Here is a 22,792-nt window from a genome sequence, read left to right as displayed (position 1 = left end):
CATGGTGGCCATCTGCTCGCGGTGAGACACATTAACTTTCCTGTCATCAGAAATAGGCATAAGAACATTGAGCTCTTCATAGGTGCTTTTAAAGTCCATAAAGAAGTTTGTGAGGGAACGGTCAACGAGCATCTCGGACCGATAGAACGATCTGCAGACCTCGTAAATACGAGAGATGTTGTTCTTTCCTGAGTATAAGAGGGCCAAATAATCCATTAGCTCTTTAACAAATTCACAATGAGTAATAGAAGGCATGATCTCACTGTCAATAGAGTTACGAAGTTGTAACAGAAGTCGTGCATCATCTCTTAACCATGACTTGCGAGAGGCATTCTTTTCATTAGGAGGATTGTCAGTCAAGTGATCTTCCTTCTCAATACTCCGAAAATAAATACGAATAGTCTTACTCCAATCCAGGTAATTTTTTCAAGTTAGTTTGTGTTCAGTAATCTTAGTGACTACTGGAACCACCTCAAGAACAACAGATTTGTTATCACCCATTAGGATAATAATGATCACAACAACACTAATCAGTCAAATGGATCACACTAGGGACCACAAAATAAAAAATAGATCAGAATTCCACAAACCAGAGCACCAACGCTTTCTCAGGAAGCCAAAAAATTGCTCTGAATCACAACAAATAGTGGGACCCACGAAGTATAAGTAACAAGGATGGGTCGGGGAACAACAGAAGACGCCGGAAACCGAGAGAGGACGCCGGAAAATGACAGACGACGGCGGAAAACACTGCAAAACGCGACGGCTCGTGAACAGTGCACGGACGGGGTGACGGCGCGTGAAGGCCACGCTCTGCTCGGACGGCGATGAGACTCCGGTGGTTGGCCAATCGGAACCCTGCGACCTCCCCTGACCGGCGTGTGTGGACTGTAGATGGCGGGAGAACAGACCTCTGGTAGCGTGTGAACAGTGCACGGATGCTAGTGAACAGTGCACGGACGCTGGTGGCCAGAAAAAAAATTTCTTCTAACCCTAGTAAATTGGCTCTGATACCATGTAATTTAGAGAATGAAAATTGTGTATTTTATTGATACTTCGATTGGGTATTTATATACAATAGAGGAGCCTAGGTATTAATGGCTCATTAATATGAAATCATATCACATCATATCCTATATACTAATTACAGGATATTTACATATCTTATAATATCTCCTACAATATCTTTACACCCCTAATGGCCAGTATCAACCCAGTGCATGTAAGTAGCTTCAAGAAATATAATACTCCTCCAGTCCTAAATATAAGACTCATTTTATAATGCAATTTACACTACAAAATAGGTCTTATATTTAGAACCGGAGGGAGTAATATTTCATATATCTTTTAGAAATGTGACGTGTGTCATAGCCCATATCAGTCAAATACATGTTCGTCCATGTCTTCTTCAATAGTGACAAATTGGTAACAGACACAATAAAGGTTCAACATCTTAAGTCAGGAGCAGCGATATTATGAATCACCAAAGTTCAAGATCAAGCTCATGGTGCTGCACAGCTACAGAGGTTCAAATAACACAGCCAAAACCAACCCACGACTAATATACTAGCACATTTCCTCAATTAGTATACATATGCTTAAGAGTTAATAAATCTAATTAAATAATTAAATAAACTATAAAAAAAGAAAAAACAAAGTTATGATACGCCACAAGAAAATATTGTAACAAGAAGAAGTGAAAATACATCAGACATATGATGCAAACAGAACATGGGCAATTGCAGTCAGCTGTTATAAACTCCACAAAGTTTAATTGCAAGAAACAAATCTGTTGAATATTACAGCAAATTTCATCACAAAAGTGAGTATCAACAGTCAAATAATTCTGAAGCGAAGTATCTGACCTTAACCTCTTGTGAAAATCTCATCTAGTAGGTCCTTTGCCTTATCATTGTCACCTCTTTCCAAAAGAGGTCTAATAATTATATCAAAGGTTACAGCATTAGGTGAGCATCCATTCTCCTTCATTGTAGAAGCCAAGGTCTTAACCTCATCAAACAAGCCCTCTTTACAGAGTCCATTCATCATTGCAGTATATGCTCGGACATCCAAAGGATAGCCATTGACCAAAAGATATTGAAAAATCTGTCGCGCATCATTTAATCTACCAGCGTTGCACAAAGCATTAATGAGTACAGTATATGTGCATGTATCAGGCTGAATTTCATGATCAACAATTTGCTGAAATAATGTAATAGCCTGATCAAGATGACCACTTTTGCACAATCCATCTAACAAGATACTATAAAATATTATATTTGGGGACTGACCTCTATCATACATCTCATAAATAATATCCTGCACATAGGACATTTTACCGGATTTGCACAAACCATCAACAAGAGAGCTATAGGTGACAATATTGGGAGTCAAATTTTTGCTCTTCATCTCTATAAAGAGATCCATGGCTTCATCCACCATCTTGATTTTACAGAGTCCATTAATTAAAATACTATAACTAATAACATTAGGAGCCAAACCACTCTGGACCATCTTGTTGAATAGATTTCTTGACTCACTAACATTATTAATCAAACAGTAACCATCCATTAAAGTGCTGTAAGTAACTACATTAGGTCTTATACCACACTTCATCATCAAGCCAACAACAGCTTCAGCTTTGGTAACACTCCCTTCTTTGCAAAATGCATCAACGAGTATAGTAAAAGTATGAACATTAGGGTTGATGCCTTCATAACTCATTTGATTAAACAACTTTGCAGCTTCTGACCATTTACCCATGACACAAAAACCACGAATAAGAGAGCTGTAGGTCACAATATCAGGAGACATACCATGATCAATCATTTTATGAAATAAATCACAGGCCTCAGTTATAAGTCTTTCTCTGGACAAGCCAACAATAATTGTATTATAAATCATAAGATTAGGCTTAACCGGCCCTCTCGCCATTTTTTGCAGTAATTTAAGAGCAGATCTTGTTTTCTCCATCTTGCATAGTCCATTAACAAGTGTGCCATAACTGACTACATTTAACTGAAACCCTTTTGCTATCAGATCATCATGAAAATCCAAGGCTTTCCCAACCTCATTATTGATACAGAGGCCCTTCATTACTGTAGTCAGAGTAACCGTATCTGGCCGACAGCCTATCTTAAGAATCTTGCCTAAGGCAGAGAAAGCAAAAGTCATCTGACCCACATGGCAGTAACAGTTAATCAAGATGCTCAGTGTAACCAAATCTGGCGTGAATCCCTTAGCTTGTGCTTGTTTGAAAAGGGAGATAACAGTTGGATGATGTTTCAACTTTGCAAGAGATCCTAAGATCTTATTAAGTTGAACTATAGAGGGTGGGGGGCGCACATAAAGCAAGCGATTGAAAGAGGAAAGAGCCTCTTCGATACACTGAGGATTTGTCGAGTTGGAATGGAACCGGAAGGGGAGAATTAGGGCATACGAAGGAGAAAGAAGGAACAAAGATAGAGACGACGCAGAGAACAAATCAAATTTGGGGAAGACATACCTTGAGGCTCCGCAAAAGATCATCTTTACCTTTCAGGTGCTTCAGTAGATTGATAGATGAGATGGAACGGGACGTACAACAACTCTGACGAATAACTCCTGCCAAAGTTCCGAAGCCTCTCTATTTTAATGATAGCCGCCCATTCAGCCATTTCTCACTCCAAAAGCATGTTTCAAAATTTTACAGTTTCGATGGAGTTTCATTTCATATAAAAAATAATAATTATCAATCAAAATTACAAAAAAAAATTCAAAATTTGTAAATGTCAAATTAAAAATATTAATAAAAATTTATTATCATTTACAAATTCAGTGTTATTAATACTAAATCAAGTATTGTTAGTAAATCTCATTTTGGGATTTAATAATTCTTAATTTTTTTTACTGTAAAACTTGTTATTAAAAACTATTTAATTCTCATTAAAATTTTATAATAATTATTTTTTTCTTAAGATTTTATTATAATTATCCCAATAAAAATACTTTTTATACATATAATATCATTATCTTTTTTAAATAATAAAATACATTCTAATTTTATTTCAATTTTAATCATATATGAGAATTATTTGCTCTTCCAATCTTTAATATATGACCTAATTGTTGAGTTTGTTTTGGTTCTAAATATAAGACCTATTTTTTATATTTATCAATTTTCTCTAAGTCATCCCTATGGATATTCTCTCAACCATAATCAAGTAGAAGATAGAGAGGGAGTATTAAGAAAGATGATTATGGTGTTTTAGGAAAAACGTGTCATATTTTTTATAGTTACTAATTTATATAACTTTTTTTAATTTAATCAAATTAGTTAAATAGATTTTATATTAAAAATTTGGACCAATTAATGAGCAAGGCCCAACCAGTATTCCAGTTCCATCCCACGAGTACCAGCTATAAATTGATAAATTCCAAAATATTAAGAAAATGAGCCGCGTGATGCGCTGAAAGCGTTTGGAGGGCGCCCTTTAGCTTTTAGGATGGCGGCTGATTACTGTGACGGTGCTTTTTTGGATGGCATTAGCACTCTTTAAAAATAGCTCAGTAACAACAAAATAAATATATATAAAAAAAAAAAATTTGTCCAAACTTACTTATAAATACTTAATATAAGTAGTTTCAAACAAGCTTAATAATGATTGATCGTCGCTACGATTTTTCTTCTAAGCATAAAAAGAGAGAGACACCATGGGTCTATTTTTTTTTGGCCTGAAAACAGAATGGGTCTTTAAGCACAATGTTTTTGGAAATATGAAGAAATCAACAATAACATAATCTTAGATTAACAAAGATAACATATATTATTTCTGATTTTTAATACAAGAGTTAACTGAATATTAGATTTCGTTCTAGATATAAAATGTTAATATACTTTATCTCTTAAGTTTATAATATTTTCTTAAAAATATTCTTATTGATTGTAAGGGATTCTTATCCATGAAGAGTTGTAATACACTGATAGCTTAAGAAAGTCAACTCATATTTATTATAATTAACTAATTTAATTAATTTTTTTAATTTTTTAAATTAATTATCTAGCTCTTATGTTTTGAATGAGAAATTGTATATATTATCTTCGATAATAAGTAAGAATTGTGGGAAAAAAAGAATTTGATAAGTAAGAAAGCTTAAACCTCATTATCAAAATCTTTTCCAATGGCATCAAACAAATTGAGACTTTAATTTGGGGTTTAAATATTAGCTTTAATAAATCAATTATGACAAAAGTTAATATATTTTAAATGATATTAGCTTAAAATATAAAGAAATAACCATTTATAATAATAAAATTTAATAATTGAATTCAAAGAAAAGTAATATATAATTATAAAAGCAATATTCATCAATACTCCATATTTTTCAATTAATATATATTTGTACACTTATTTTACAATTCTTAATCTTAAAATATACATACATTCATACATAGATGTATCTTGCCTATTTTCCCCCCTTACTCGATGCTTATTAATAATACATGCATGAATCATAGCTTACAAACACAAATTAAAATTTAAAAATAAAAATAAACAATTATATGATAGATTCAATTAGTTGATCCTACAAACTCTTCTGGTTCTTAATATAGGACCTAATTGTTGAGTTGATTTTGTTTCTAAATATAATATCTATTTCTCATATTTATTAATTTTTCCTTAAATTACCCCTATGGATACTTCCTCAACTATAATCAAGTATAAAAGAGAGAGGAAAAATATTAAGGAAGATGACTATGGTGTTTTAAAAAAAACATGTCATATTTTTTATAACTAACTAACTTACCTAACTTTCTTAATCTAATCAAATTAGTTAAATAAATATTAAATTAAGGACCGGAAGAGTAATAGTTTTGCCGGTTGATACTAGCTTGCCGTTGTTTTCTTGACTCTTTGATTTTATCACCTGTTCACACTGAACATGCGGCTAGTACTTGATTCAATCGGTCACAGTGGAATCTGGTTGTTGCAAGGCTTTGTCTTAGCGGTTTATGAATGGGTTTTGGAATTTCCAATATCTAGGATATTTAGAACCTCCAATACTTGGTTAGTTTCAACATTTTTTCGATGAGAGAATTCTACCCTTGGAACCTTTTGGAATTTGTCGTTTGAGTTGTTGCGTAGAAGGTGTATGTTGGAATCTCCAAAAGGCCCCATGCATGTAGATGATTCCATCGAGGACCTATAAGTTCATTAGCAGCCACTTAGAGGTCCATCTCTTGGAGTACTACATCATTTGCTCCTGATCTGTTTTTCTTTTTCGCTAGCTGTGTTTCTCTAATAAATTGCTTTGACTCATGTCTATGTTGGTAATTGGCTTACTCACCTTGCTCCTCAGTTCATGGTTACTGTCGTTATGGTTCTTCCAACTTCTAGGTATTTACATCTGCATTTTATTATCCTTAAAGACATAAATGTCTATCATGGCATGATTTAACGACTAGAGTTGTAGTTCTCTCATCTTGCTTTTGTTACTTTGGATGGTCATGACTAGGTGGTATTGAGGATTACACCAATTCCTCTTCTCACCTTATCTAGTGCTACGTGGTTCAAGATTGGGTTTGAAATTGCAGGACTTTTAGTTATTTGTGTTTTCGATTTCTTTCCACCTTTCTTTTTCATTTTGTTAGCAGCCCTTTTTTTTTGGTTTTCCTTTCAATTGCATTGAGTTGGCTTACTTGGGCTTAGTTGGATTTTGCTTAGACATTATAATAGGCCAGCCTTTTAAGTTGTAATGGTTTTAATTATTTGAATGGATTTGTTGGTTGATATTAAAAAAAAAAAAAAGGCTAGCTCATATTAATTTTCCCATATTTAAAACTTCCTATATAATAATTTACAATCCATGCTCATCTTTTTCTCAAAAGGATATTTAAATGAAGAGTTAAAGTGCAAATCTATTTAAGAAGTATTTCACAAAGGACATCAGAACTCTGTGAACTTTTTTTAAGTACAATGATGCAGCTTTGCAAAACGACATCTATAGTTGGATTCAAGAGCTCTCATACATTTGAATACCAGCAATGGACATTCAGGCTAAACGACGGTGATCCTTCAACAAAAACTTCAACATTAGTTTCAAACTATTTTTTATTTTATAATTTTAAAGCTGTATATAATTTTTTATGCACTTTTTAAAATCACTTACAGATAAAATAATTTTTTCCCAAGGATGAGGCATAGGAGAACGCAATGTATAATATATTTTTCCATATGGCTATATGTTACCAAACTCAAAGGAGCCAATTTTCAAGGGGTCAGAAAATTTATGGCCTTGTTTGATTATGTTATCATTTTTTTCTTTAGAGTAGTTTTATAAAATTGTTTTTAAGAACAAGTTTTCCAGACAAAAAACAACGAAAACTGTTGCGATGATTGTCCTAAAAAATAATATTTGAAAACAAGAAATATAAAAACTTGTTTGAAACAATTGCCCTTAAAAATAACTTGGTGAACAAAAATGAAAACGAACTGTTTGATTCACTTATTTTATATAATTGATATTGGCATTATTTTTTATAATTACATAATATCTTATTATATTGACAAACTAATTTAACAAAAAAAATCTAATGGAATTATCAATAAATAACATAACAATGATTTTCTGCTAACAAAAATAACATGGTTAAAATTTTCTTTGCCTTAATGCTATGAAACCAAGGAACAAGAAACCCGATCGGATATTAAACTGGTCGAGAAAGTGGTTTAAGAATTAATGGGTTAGATCGAGGTCAGACCGGGATCAAACCGGTCATATTAAAATAATATAATTTAATTGACAATAACAAAACATAACAATATTAATAATTATTTGTAACGAAATATAAGAAAATATAATAATAATTTAGTTACAACAAATAACAAATAATTGAAAATATTATATTTGATATAAAAATATTTGATTATAAATTTTTTTATATTTGGCTATAGAATTTTTTTTAATCAGAATAATATTTAAAAATATGTCTAGATAGCAAAAGTATTACATGTGTGATATAATAAAGACACTCTATTCATTTCTCTGTTTTTTTTTTTGCCGGACTTTTCTTGTTTTTGGATTATACAACATGTATTTACATGCCATGAGAGATAAAAAATTAAATCAGATATGAGGCTTCGAAAAACAAAAAGAATGGAGAGAAAAAGCTATGCTACGCCTGCAAAATAGAGGCTATACATAGGGTTATTGACACTTTACTCTGCAGTCTGCACCAAGCCTTTCTTTCGTTGTTTTCCAAGACACAATAGCTTTCGTTTCTTCCTCCTCCGTCTTCTTTTTTTGAGTTTTGCTCTTTCATTTTTCTCCTCTCCTTCCACCTCTTTCTAAAAAACTCACTTCTTCTTCGATGGATTTCAGCAAGCATCAAAACGCAGCACAGACGTGGCTCTCTATAGAAACAATAGGCAAGCTTCTCTCATTCTCTTTGCCTCTCCCTCTCGTTCTACTCTTCCTCCTCCTCGTTTTCGTTCCTTTTTCTTGAATCTGATATGTTTTGTCTGTGGCTCTCCTCCTTTTGCCTCTTCTTCCTCCATTGGAACACGAAGAAAAGAAAAAACCGGACAACCTAAGTCAGCCGGCGGTTAACCGGTTAACACCGGTTTAACCTGTTTGTTACCGGTTCATTTCATGTCCGGTCTAACAAGCAAACCAGACCGGATTGAGACCAGTTCATCGGTTTTCTGATTGAACCAACCGGTCCGGTTCGGTTTTTTACCTTGTATGAAACTGTCTCATGTATCCATGAATTTAAATTTTCAAGATAAACCCAAGCCAAATTAATCATAAAAGAAAATCATCTATATCGAAGTCAATGCATGCAGCAGAATTAAAGTAATCAGGACTCATCAAGGAAAAGGGAAATGATATGAAGAGTTTAAGCTCTCTACTGTCTGATTGCATCCCAGCAATCTCACCATTCACTTTCCTTATCTTCTTACCTGCATATAAATACTTTCTCAATCCCTTCCCATTTCATTCTCTTCACCCATGCTTCTGCTTGAACCGCACCATCTCTCAGATCACGCTAGCCTTGGTACAAAAGCACTATGGTTTTTGTCACCAAGTACTCCACCATGTACTTCACACTCTCGATAACATTATCTTTCATTGCAACTCCTACAGTATCACTAAATCCTTCAAACACACGGATACACTCACCCCTAATGCCTTCTTTACCTCACTGGAATTCATGAACTCAGTGACCAAATCAGAAAATAAGGAGCTTAAAACTCTCCACAGTCGAGCACCAAGAAAAATCAGAATCCCTTATTCACATCAGAAAATCATTCAATTATTGTGAAAAACCTGTCATGCCAAAGGAACTAAGTACAGAACATTCCTACCAAAATGACTATTTCGTATAGAAAATTCATTACCAGATTCAACAAAACCAAAGGTGGAGCATGACAACAAACTACATAAACCTAAAGTATGATCAGCTTAAGAGACAACCTCTTGCTTAGTTGAAGCCTTCAACTATACCAATTCACTCTTTTATAATCTCAAGACATCAAATTATAATAGCCTACCCTTTTCTAAACCTTCAAATCAAAATTTATGTTAGGCATTCACAAAATATCTCCAAAATCCTACTAAATGGCATAGAGAGATCGAAAAAAGTTTGAAGCGGAGTTTTTGTTAAAAAGGTGCATTTGACTGTAACTCTCATTCCTCTCTAAAATCAAACATAGTACAAGAATTGTGTGAGCCATTAAATAGCCGTCATATACAAATTTATCAAACATGCTTCAAACTAATTCATCAACGAAAGCCAATCTAAAGCGAATTCTATTTGATCCTCTCATGGTCAATCGAATCCCCCCCCCCCACACTAAATATGACTATTCGCTTAAACCCAAAACACAGTCAACAAAAAGGAAACAGCTATAGCAGCAGTAAGAAAAGCAGCAGCAAGAAAAGCAGACTGCCCTATAAATTCCTCCACCATTTTTTGGTGGACATTCAGTCAAATATTATAAGTGGATATCCAAATACAGCGGTAGTGCATAAAATGGTTAAGAAGACACGGGAAACTTCCTTAAATTAATCAGACTGGAAGAGAGAGTAGAGACTTAGGCCCCACCAACTGCTGAGAACTGAGGAAGGAGAATGAGAGATTGGAGACGGGAGACGGCGAGGAAGTGAGGAAATGAGGAAGCAGACTGCGAGCTTGCTAGAGACGTGGAGGGAGTGAGGAGATTGCGAGCAGCGAGCAGACTAGAGAGTGGGGACGACGAGCTGAGAAGGGACGCTTCGGCAAGAGCACAAACACAGTTGGGATAAGGTCGAGCTGAGAATTCTCCGGATTTTCTAATACAAAATCTAAGGAGGGGGGGGGGGGGGGGAGTCTTTTTATTGTTCAGAACAGATTTTTTTTGCCTGATTTTTTTCAAAACAGATTGCTATTAACAAAAAACAGATTCCTATTTTTTTTTTAAAAAAACCTAGCCAAGAATAAATTACAGAAAAAATTACTTTTCTAGAAAATACAAAATTGTTTTCAAGATTAAAAAAAAAATCAAACAGGGCATTTTTAATTTTATTCTTATCTTATTTTTTAGGTGCACCTAGCATTTCTTATTTTTGTAGTACTCCTCCGGTCCTTAATATAAGACCCATTTAACTAATTTGATTAAATTAAGGAAGTTAGGTAAGTTGGTTAATTATAAGAAAAGTGACACATTTTTCCTAAAACACCATAATCATCTTTCTTAATACTTCATCTCTCTCTTCTATTTGATTATGGTTGAAGGAGTATCCATAGGGGTAGTTTAGAGAAAATTATAAATATGAGAAATGGGTCTTATATTTAGAACCAAACCCAACTCAACAATTGGGTCCTATATTAAGGGGCGGAGGAGTACAAATTCACTGACAATTTTTTTTTTTTTACAATTTTACTGATTAATTTAATATTGGGTAAGATTGCTCCAAAATAAAAAGAAGAGAGTGAAGCTTTTCCAAGAGGAAGCTAATGAGAAATAAGGTCGAAGATAAAATTGTATATTTGTTCTTTTCAAAAGCGTCAAGTTAAAAAAAAAAAAAAGATCAATACTCTCATTCTCAGTTCACATCTCATCTTTTTCAAAAATTTCTAATCCCACCTAATTATTTTTTTCAAAATTAAACTTACTAAAAAGTTTTCCCCCCAATCAAATTGGGGTAAAAATTAGTAGAAGTTAAATATTGAATACATTTTAATTTGATAATTTTACAGCAAATAATAATGCACATAACTATGAAAATCAAAGTATATATTGGCATTCATGTTTTTAATGTCCATAAGATAGACAGCATTCTATCTGATTTTAGAATTTGTTATCCACAAGCATACTTAAATATAAACAATAATTTATTTTAGCCACAAACAACTTTATTTTATTTTCTTATAAATTACTTTTAAATTTGTTAGCATGTGCAAAATTAAATTTAGTTTATTTTACAACATTATAGATCATATTAAAAATACAAGCAACAAAATATTCAATTTATAATTTGTTATTCTATGTATGTTAAAAATTTTAAATTAAACTTTTCTTCCGTTCCATGTCTCACACTCGTCTTTACAATATGTTTTAACTCCACGCACTTGAAGTCATTGTGCAATCCCTAAAATAACTTCTTATACTTTTTTCTTGTTAAAAAATCAATTACATGAAATGAAGAAAAATATGCAACTGAGAGAGAAAACTTGTACTTTTTCCCAATTTTTCATTGAGTGCCTATGTATTTTTTTCTTAATTAATCTTTACTTTTATTTAATTTTATTCGATTGGCATTGTTAGTATCTGCACAAGTGCTAACAGAACAAAGTTATATATGTTGATGATACTAATAGAGCAAAATTTTAAAAAAAAATTAAGAGAAAAAACAAACAAGTACCAAATTAAAATTCAAAAGAAAATATAAATACCTATAAAATGGTTTTTTCCAACCAATTTTTTTATACCAAATTTTCCAAATAAAATTGGTATAATAAAGTTTAGGAGATGGAGAATTAATAAAACATCAATTTCATACATATATATAGGGAGGGAGAGAGAGTGAAGAAAATATAACAGAGAATAAATGACTTTTTGGCCGTTAAATATCACAAACATCCTCACATAAAAATTCATAATAAAAAAAAGTAACTTTCAGTAAATAATCATTATTAAACAAAACTATTCAAGTCCAAGAGTGTGCGTGCAAGAGACATGTCAGGGGAAGGAAGTATATAAACAGGCATCATTCACCATAACATGCAACATTTTCATTCTCCATATCTCCTTCACCACAACAAACTGAATTTTGCAAATATCAATTCAAGAGATCTATTAAAATTTAAAATTAACATAGCACCACATGAGTATCAAAAGACCTAGCCAACAAACATGACGATCATAGCCAAACATCCAAATTTATGGGCTTACAATTATGATTTTTCCTATGTTGTCCCTATTGATTGCGCCGATTAATGAGGATCTCCATCAATAAGGATGGTTCCCGATGTATATTATTAAAGACAATTTTTTGAGAAAACCAACAAACACTTCTTACAAATAACAAACTAATTTTCTTCATGTTTGTAAATTAATTATCAAGCTTCTACATTTAAAACCAGGAGGAATAACACAAAACTGTGCATTACTGGTAATGTTTTTTGTTTTACTTTCCGCTAATGTCTTCTTTTAAACGTAAAAATACCCCTAATGGCCAGTATCAACACAGTGCATGTAAGTAGCTTCAAGAAACACAATAATATTTCATATCTCTTTTAGAAATGTGACGTGTATCATAGCTCATATCAGTCAAATACATGTTCATCCATGTCTTCTTCAATAGTGACAAATTTGTAACAGACACAATCCATAGAAAGGTTCAACATCTTAAGTCAGGAGTAGTGATATTGTGAATCAGCAAAGTTCAAGATCGAGCTCATGGTGCTGCACAGCTACAGAGGTTCAAATAACACAGCCAAAACCAACCCACGACTAATATAATAGCACATTCCCTCATTTAGTATACATATGCTTAAGAGTTCATGAATCTAATTAAATAAACTATAAAGAAAGAAGGAACAAAGTTACGATAAGCCACAAGAAAATATTGCAGCAAGAAGAAGTGAAAATACATCAGACACATGATGCAAACAGAACATAGGCAATTGCAGTCAGCTGTTATAAACTCCGCAAAGTTTACTTAGAAGAAACAAATCTGTTGAATATTACAGCAAATTTCATCACAAAAGTGAGCATCAACAATCAAATAATTCTGAATCAAAGTATCTAACCTTAACCTCTTGTGAACATCTCATCTAGTAGATCCTTTGCCATATCATTCTCACCTTTTTCCAAAAGAGGTCTAATAACTCCATCAAAGGTTACAAAATTAGGTGAGCATCCATTCTCCTTCATTGTAGAAGCCAAGGACTTAACCTCATCGAACAAACCCTCTTTACAGAGTCCATTCATCATTGCAGTATATGCTCGGACATTCAAAGGATAGCCATTGACCAAAAGACACTGAAAAATCTGCCACGCATCATTTAATCTACCAGCTTTGCACAAACCACTAATAAGTACAGTATATGTGCATGTATCAGGCTGCATTTTATGATCAACAATTCGCTGAAATAATGTAATAGCCTGATCAAGATGACCACTTTTGCACAATCCATCTAACAAGATACTATAAAATATTATATTTGGGGCCTGACCTCTATCATACATCTCATAAATAATATCCTGCACATAGGACATTTTACCGGATTTGCACAAACCATCAACAAGAGAGCTATAGGTGACAATATTGGGAGTCAAACTTTTGCTCTTCATCTCCATAAAGAGATCCATGGCCTCATCCACCATCTTGATTTTACAGAGTCCATTAATTAAAATACTATAACTAATAACATTAGGAGCCAAACCACTCTGGACCATCTTGTTGAATAGATTTCTTGACTCACTAACATCATTAATCAAACAGTAACCATCCATTAAAGTGCTGTAAGTAACTACATCAGGTCTTATACCACACTTTATCATCAAGCCAACGACAACTTCAGCTTTGGTGACACTTCCTTCCTTACAAAATCCATCAGCCAATATATTAAAAGTATAATCATCAGGGTTGATGCCTTCAAGTCTCATTTGATTAAACAATTTTGCAGCTTCTGACCATTTACCCATGACAAAAAGGCCACGTATGAGAGAGCTGTAGGTCACGCCATCAGGAGCTATACCGTAATCAATCATTTCATGAACTAAACCACAGGCTTCAGTGATAAGCCTTTCTCTGCAAAAGCCATCAATAATTGTATTATAAATAATTAAATCAGGCTTAACCGGCCCTCTAGCAATTTTGTGGAGCAATTTAACCGCAGCTCTTGTTTTTCGCATCTTGCATAGGCCATTGACGATTGTGCCATAGCTAACTACATTTAACTGAAACCCTTTTGCTATCAGATCATCATGAAAATCCAAGGCCTTCCCGACCTCATTATTGATACAGAGGCCCTTCATTAGTGTATTCAGAGTAACCGTATCTGGCTGACAGCCTATCTTAAGAATCTTGCCTAACGCAGAGAAAGCAAAAGCAATTTGACCCACGTGGCAGTAACAATTACTCCCTCCGTTTCTTATTATAAGAGACATTTGGTGCTTATGGCATGTTCCTATATATAAGAGACACTTAAAAGTTGTCTCTACTTTTTTGTGTTGATTTCCTATTTTGTCCATATTTATTGTCCCCAACTCACACTCTCTCTCCTTCCCACTTCTCTTTCTTTTAATAAATTACCACTGTTCTCTCTCCTTATTAATGAGGGTATTTTTAGGAAAAAAATTATATTTTAACATATTAATTGTTCTTAACTAATTTTAACTGTTTTTTTGATAAACGTAATTCGGTTATTTGTCTCTTATAATAAGGAACGGAGGGAGTAATTAAGATGCTCAGTGTTACCAAACCTGGCGTGAATCCCTTAGATTCTGCTTGTGCGAAAAGGGAGAGAGCAATGTGATAATGTTTCGTTCTAGCAACATATCCTAAAATCTTAGTAATGTGGACTATAGACGGTGGGGGATGGCTATGAAGCAGGCCATGGAAAGAAGAGACAGCCTCTTCAATGTTCTGAGGATTTGTCCAATGGGAATGGAGACGGAAGCGGGAAGTTAGGACATGTGAAGGAGAAAGACGGAATAAAGTTGGAGACGATGCAGCAAACAAAGGAAATTTGGAGAAGCCATACCTTGAGGCTATACAAAAGAACATCTTCAACTTTCAATCCGCCGATTGATTCAGTGAGGAGATTGACCAGAGGAGACAAAAAAAGCAGTCGAAGCCGGCTTAAAACCCAAAACCTTTCGTTTTTTTTTTTCTTTTGGCCAAAGCCGAAACTCTGTTCATCTTCTCTTTTTTTATGCAGCATATACGAACTTGCATCCTGGTATTCTGTTATCTGCTGCTGTTATTTTATTTAAACAAAGCTATTTTTAAAGAAAAAACAACTGTATAATCAATAATTAATGCGACTTCTCATCTTAAATTTTAAAGGTAAATGAGAAATTTATCTTGATCCTAAATTTAATATTCTAATTCATTTTGCCTTTCAAATTTTTAAAACAAATCACAAAAAATATCTGTTAAATTTTAAAAAGATAAATAGGTATTCTTATAACAGTTTTGACCATTTTGCAATGATTTTAACATGTCAAAATCTGTTAAAATTATTCTTACTAATTGCATATATCGCATCTAAAAGTAATAAGGATATTAAAAAAAAAGTAATAAGAATATTCTAGAAAAACAAACACACATTCTAATAAATAATTAACTTAACTATTTTTTTTTAATTTATTCAAATCAGCTATTAAACCCTTATATACTAAGGATTGGAGATAATAAAATCCAAGATTAAAGTTGAGTATTGATTTGGTTTTTTTGGGCGACAAGCCACAAGAAGAAAATTATTTCATATACATATTGAAATTTATTGAAATTTTGTTTTTTCTGCCAACGAAAATATATATTTATAAGGTGCAAAGTCGTACAAATAAAAGAGGACAGATATATGAGGAAAGACTAGAGAAAGCTACGTGAACAAAAATATATCTTCTCTTTTTTTCGGCTCATACGAACTTGCATCTTGCCGTATGGTGATCTGTGATCTGCTGCTATTGTTGTATTTAGACGAAACTGTTTTTTGTGTTTTTTTTTTGGGGGGGGGGGGGGGAACACTGTATAATGAATGCTACCTCTTCCCTTAAATTTTAAAGGTCAACTAGTCCAACACCCGCACAACGCGCATGTGAATCCTGAGAAATATAGATAAAGGAAAATTGTTGCTGAACTAAATAACATAGATATAAAAGAAAATTCAAGAAAAGCAGTACTATTAAACACAAGTTTTTGGAGAGTAAACCATCAGATAAAAAGATTGTAGAAAACTTCTTTGAAAATCACGTTAGAAGTGTTGTTGGTGGCATTTATTTGCTCATTAAAGATCAAAATTTTGAGGCCTTCCTGTTTCTGAACTCTAGAACCACAACGTACAACTGACCAATCGTATGAAATATTTGCTTTATGCTTGCTATTGATTTGTGCGATTTTTACTTTTTTTTAATAAATTGTATTATTTATATTCACTTGCTATTCATTTTATTTTTTATATTCATGTATGAAATCAATGATAAATTTGTTCATAACCTATCATATATAGCACATATTTCTTATTTTAAGAATTGTAAGAGTTTTTTTAACCATGAATGTGCACTTAGAAAATCTAGGAATCACTTTTACAAAGTGAGAAAGTAAACATATATGTGTGTGTGTTTTTTTTTTATGCCTACTATTGACTCATGCGAATTTCACTTTTTTAAATAAATTGAATTATTTATATATTAGCTTGCTATTGATTTTATTATTATATTGATCTAAAAACTTAATGACAAATTTATTTGGAACATATCCTATATAACAAAGATTTCTTAAGAAAATTAGAATAAAGAACCTAAAGGAATAATATTTATTGAGGAAGATCTTAAAGATTATAAATACTTAGAAGGACCAAAAAACAAAATATAAATATACTAATACTAAACTACTCCTAACCAACTTCCTTATGCTCCCTCTAACCACATCTTAGCTACTTGACAATTGTTGGCTGAAAAAATAGGAGAGCACTCCATTGTCATCGATTTTCATTATTTTTTATTCAATCCATACATTATAAAAAATTTTACAATATAATTATGTATAATAATGTTCACTTAAATTTGATCATTAAAATTTAATAGTTTATGTTCTAAATTTTTTTTTACAAAAAGCTAAATTTTATATACAAATTTAATTTTATTTTTTATATAACATTAAATTAGGAGCAGTGAGATTAAATTTTTATAAAAATTTATGCATCTTAAAATATGGTATGAAAAATAATTTTTATTTTGATCTTGGTTAAAATAATAAAAATAATATATTTTTAATTTTTTTTGTAAATTTTATAATATGTTTGTCTATCTATATGTTTTTATCAACATTTTCACTCATTTACTATATCTTATTAGTTTTTAGAAATTACTTAATCTAATTTTTAGAAGTAATTAAATATATAATTTTTTGATTGTATTATATTTAATAAGGTGAACTTTTTTGAGGAAAAAGAGATGGAGATGAACAATTTGCCCTTACTTCAATGGCTGAAGAAAACTTTATTTTTGGTTAAAAATTTTGGGTTCTTTTTGTCTTTAGCTACTGATGAATAAAAACAAGAGAAAATGACAGATAAAGCCACTCTAATATATACAATTCCAGATTGGGTCCTGGAATTGTGGAAATGACAGATTGGGTCATTGACCCAATCTGTCATTTGCAAAATGAGGGCAAATAGACAAATTTGCCCTTATTTCAATTTTAAGCAAAAGGCACGGCTGAGTGAAGATGGAAACCGAGCAAGAGGCGGGAAGCAACGAGACAGTAGAGGAAGCGATTTTGGTCTGTGAAGAAGGCAGATTTCGGGAAGGGAGAAAAGGGCTGCCAGTCGCATGCGGTAGAAGAAGCAAATCCGATGGTAGAAGAAGAAGGGAAATTAGGGCATTGTCACTCATTTCTTTCCTTCATTAAGTCGCTGTGAAAGAATTTATACAGGTTCTCTCCATTCGTTTCTTTCTCGGCTTGAATAACATTGTTTCATTTCATTTGTAGTTAATCTGTTTTTCTGCGTATACTGTTATCGCGAGCGTTTGTTGATTCGGTTGGAAAATTTTTTGTTCTTGAAAAAATCCGAGAAAATGACACTAAGTTCTTTTAGCGGCAAGGTGGCGAGGTTGTTACAGAGGAAGTAATTTGAATATAGAGATTGCAGAACTGACGTTGTGGGGATTCCGAACTTTTTCTGGCTGTTGTTGATGAACTCACTCTTAAAGTGTTTTGATCATTATGAATGAGTTCTGATTTGCATTGTCTTGTGGGTATAATTTTTTCTATTAAAGGTTGAACTATTTCGTTTGATATGAATATATATAATTGTTCAATTGCGTCATTTTGCTTGGGCATCACTATTTTGGAAGTAGACAGACCCGTAGAACAGAGTATCTAAGGTCGTTCTTCTAAGTTAAGCATGGCTGCTGAGTGAGGGTGGAGGGAAATAATGTATCCTTGATTTTAGAGTCTACTATTTCTATGCACGTTGTAAAAACAATCAGTTCAAGCAAAAAGATTGCTAATTGGGTCTGCTTCTTATTAAGTCATCGTAGATCATGTATTTGAATTGTTGAGGATTTATTTTTGTATCTGGAGCAAAAGTCATTGAAATTGAACTGGTTTCCTGCATGTCTACAACTGGAGACGTTCGGTTTGTTCTCTTGTTATAGAAATGTTTGAATGGATTAGGTGATGATGGTTGTTGATGAAAATTGATGGCTATTGCAGGATAACAAATATGTCAGCCGATGAACAAGGTCCATCTAAACTTGTGAGGAGCGGGTTGCTTTTGTTTAGAATTGAGTTCATGAATAAGTGTAAGAAGAAGTTCAAGAATGTGACCCAATGCACTAAAGCAGTGACAAAGGCATGGAAAGAACTGCCTGAATCAGAGAGACAAAGATATAAAGATGAGGCAAAGAAAACAAGGCCACCAAAGGCAACAACGAGCAACTACCGGCTTCCTTTTCATTGCCATAGTGCACTAGGACAGTTCATTTCCTTGGCAGCGTATGTTAAGGACAACAAGGATCTGAAAGACGAGGTTCAAGCAATGGGGTTGTCAAGGTTGCTAGAGTTGAGACTTCGTAGACTCCCTCGAGACATTTGTGCTGCTATGATGCGTTCATATGATCCACCAATGCAGCAATTTCTCATTAGGGGAATGTCTAGAAAACTGGATGCAGTAGATGTGCAAATGCTCCTGGGCATACCCCATGTTGGGAGAAGAGAGGTGACATCTGAAGTTAGTGAGGACGACCCTACGTTTATAAGCCTTAGGCTTAATTATTTCCAGAAGTCTTATACAGATATTTTGAAGGTGATAACATCTGGACAAAAGAAGGGTGATGAATTTAAAATGTTGTTTATGCTCCACACACTCGGAACTCTGTTATGCCCCACTTCTAGTGGAAGAGTAAGTGAGCGACTAATAAAGGTGGTGGCTGCAACAAAGGATTCATTTGTGGAATATGATTGGGCTACGTTTGTGGTGCAAGAGCTGTCAAAGGAGATGAAAGATTATTTGAGGGTTGTGAGGAAGCAGGATGGCAGCTGCAATGTTGGTGGATGCATATACCTGTTACTGGTATGCATTTTTTTTATTACTTATTGTTTTGCCATTGTAATAGTTTTAATGTCATTTAATTGGTGATACAGCTATACTTGCTTGAGTATTTTCCTATAACTGAAAGTGCAAAGCATGACCACACTGAGGCCATATCAGTATGGACGGATAAGAGGGTCAATGAAATGAGTAATAAAGAAAGAAAGAGCCGCATTGGACTTCTCTATTCAGAAGGGCGTGCTGGAGTGCCTGATAATAAGGGAGGAAGCGAATATGTACCTTATCTAGACCCAGTAAAGGCAACCTTGTTAAATAGTGATTTTGTTTATATTATTTAGTAATATGTCATGTTTACAAACTTCTGTAACCTTCTCAAATATTTTTGAAATGACAATACATACTGAAAAATTTTTTGGTTTCCTATAGGAGTTGAAGGATTTGCGTGAGAGGTTGGTGGATGATTAGAGAAAATAGCAACAAACTTGTGGCTATTGTTGACAATGAGCTGATGAAGGTACAACTGGGAAGGGAGTACAGGCCAAAATCTAACAATAAAAGGCATGTACGGCCCTATGAGGAAGAACAACTTGAAGGTGAAGCTGATGGAGAAGATGATGGCGAGAAGGAGTAGGATGGTGATGGAGAAGATGATGGCGAGAAGGACAAAGATGGATGGAGAAGATGATGGTGAGAAGGATAAGGATGGTGATGGAGAAAATGAAGATTCTGAGCATGATATTGAAGAGGAAGAAGGTGAAGAGGAAGATATTGAACAACTATCATTGCAATTATCTCCTATCACCATCATTCACCCAGGTGCCGAAGGAGGAGCATCGGATGAAGAGGAACTACTGGACAAGGCAGAACAAGTAAGAAGATCGAAAAGGCCGATGAAGCCCGCCCCAAAACTACAGTCTCCCTGGGTTGTGCCTAAGGTTGTGAAGAGAACAAACCGGAAGATGGATGATAAGGAAAAAGTTTTCATCACTGTCTCCAAAATGTGCAGTTCAGCTGATGGTGACAAGTAAGCCTTTTATTGCTATTAAATAAATGTGAATGAAACTTTTTCTGGCCTGTCTAAGCAAAATGAATACTTGATCTGCAGGAGGTTGGTTGAGTTGTATGACTTCCATGTAACTCGTGATGATCTAGGGTCATTGGGTGGAATGCATAGAGTTAGTAACCATGTAATGAAATCTCCACCTGATTAGCTATTGTGTATAACAGATGCTGTGCAAGCTGAAACTTAAAAATTTTGTCATGTGTCAAACAGGTCATGTCAATGGTGTGCCACATGCTGATGGGAGAAATAAAAGAGGGGGGTGGACAAGTTAAACGACACATATTTGATGCCTACTTTATGGTAAGGTTGCTGTAACATTACTTAATTTCAGCGATAGTTTATGTCAATATGCTTATAGTGTCATATTTTGCAGTCGAAACTTTGTAGTCCAGGGTGGAGTGTTGCAGTGAGCAAGAAGGAACTACAAGAGGAACATGTTGGTTACAACATTGGGGATTGTGACTTGATTTTGGGACCAGCACTTGTAGACCAACATTGGTTCTACTTTGTGCTAGAGCCGAAGGTCATGAACTTCTATGTGCTGGATTCACTGAACGTATATGTTAGCGGGCAGCCAAAGAAAAAGAACAAGCAGAAGGGAACAATTGTTGACGATATGGAAGAGTTCCACAACATTTGTGTATGTACCAATTATTGTTTATAATTAATCTGCGAAATTTTTATTTCATTGATTGCTATTGTTTTATCCAGCGAGACCGGTTTCACGATATTATAGAGTTGGTTCAGCCAAAGTTGATTAGGAAGAAGCCAAAGCCTGATATAATTTATCCTGATGTTGCAAAACAAAACAACATGTGAGTGTGATTAACTTTTTTGTTCTTTAAATTGATTGGTTGGCTGGATGTTGTTGGGTAAAATTGTTAACACGTCATGGCATGCTGTGTGTAGCAAGGATTGTGGAGTCTATGTTATGCTATGGTTAAAATCGTGGCATCCACAGGCAGCGCTTAATTATACTCCTGTACGTTTTATGTAATTAATGATTATTTGTTGTGATTGATTATTGCCCTATGTGACGAGGGATTCAATGTCTGTGCAGGATCAAGTGGCTCAATTTAGGCGTGATCTAATGTGGTGGATGGTTAATCATCCTAACAATGCATGTCGTGATGCTGCCTTAACACTGTTGGAGGAACAAGAAGATATTAGAAAAAGCAAATGACAGCGATCAACTCAATAGGAGTGTCAAGAATTAGTATTTACATGTGTATAGGACAAGTTAGAAAGGTTTCTTCAATAGTAACCATGTAATTTCATAGGGGATGATGTTGTATCGGTAATGTACATGTTCAAATTCTGGGTGATTATCAAGTTACGACTTGTTATTAAGTTGAGTATCTAGATCTATTTAAAGGATGACTATAACATTTTAATCGTTACCTATATTCGTTTAAGCAAATAACTAGTCACTGATTCGTAGTTAGTGGTGCGCAATGAATAATCATATTCATTCACTAGTTCGATTTGAGGAAGCACTAGAAGTGTGTACTCATTACCTACATCTGTGTAGAAAATAACTACTTACTATATCAACGTACGCAGGAATGCCCCATGAGGAGTTGCTATTGTGATTCAGTAAAAGTGATGAGGTTATTACCCACAGCTAATCAACAATTCACTAGAAGTGTTTAGGCATTACCTACATCGGTGTAGACAATAACTACTTACTATATCAACGTACGCAGAAATGACCCATGACAAGTTTCATTGAGAGTCAGTACAAGTGATGAGATTATTACCCACAGCTGATCAACAATTCACTAGAAGTGTTTATGCATTACCTACATCGGTGTAGAAAATAACTACTTACTATATCAACGTACGCAGAAATGACCCATGAGGAGTTTCATTGTGATTCAATAGAAGTGATGAGGTTATTACCCACAGCTGATCAACAATTCACTAGAAGTGTTTAGGCATTACCTACATCGGTGTAGAAAATAACTACTTACTAT

General features: G+C 33.8%; 1 protein-coding gene across 1 annotated transcript; it reads right to left on the bottom strand.

Annotated features, from left to right (window-relative positions):
* Positions 1-1,716: 1,716 nt before the first annotated feature.
* On the bottom strand, positions 1,717-14,597 carry LOC114746428 (pentatricopeptide repeat-containing protein At1g12620-like). The gene is made up of 4 exons (XM_028934656.1): positions 13,283-14,597; positions 9,163-9,269; positions 8,943-9,028; positions 1,717-3,505 (listed from the first exon to the last, which is right to left on the bottom strand). The coding sequence occupies exons 1-4, from the start codon at positions 14,505-14,507 to the stop codon at positions 1,867-1,869; spliced, it is 3,057 nt and encodes a 1,018-aa protein (XP_028790489.1). The 5' UTR covers positions 14,508-14,597; the 3' UTR covers positions 1,717-1,866.
* Positions 14,598-22,792: the final 8,195 nt, after the last annotated feature.

The sequence above is a fragment of the Neltuma alba genome, unplaced genomic scaffold (genome assembly GCF_004799145.2).
Source record: "Neltuma alba isolate B1F8T4 unplaced genomic scaffold, ASM479914v2 tig00004998_pilon, whole genome shotgun sequence".
Lineage (NCBI taxonomy): Eukaryota > Viridiplantae > Streptophyta > Magnoliopsida > Fabales > Fabaceae > Neltuma > Neltuma alba.
This window is presented reverse-complemented; position numbering and strand designations above follow the sequence as displayed.

Bases quoted from the DNA above. Each gene is read 5' to 3' on its own strand.
- LOC114746428 (XM_028934656.1), bottom strand. From the start codon at position 14,507: ATGAAGGGCCTCTGTATCAATAATGAGGTCGGGAAGGCCTTGGATTTT. The intron at 9,270-13,282 runs GTTAAGGTTAGA...GATGTGAATAAG, and splicing joins AGATGAGATGTTCACAAGAG to GGATTCTGATTTTTCTTGGT. The intron at 3,506-8,942 runs GTAAGAAGATAA...CGGAGCCTCAAG, and splicing joins GAGAAAGTATTTATATGCAG to GTATGTCTTCCCCAAATTTG.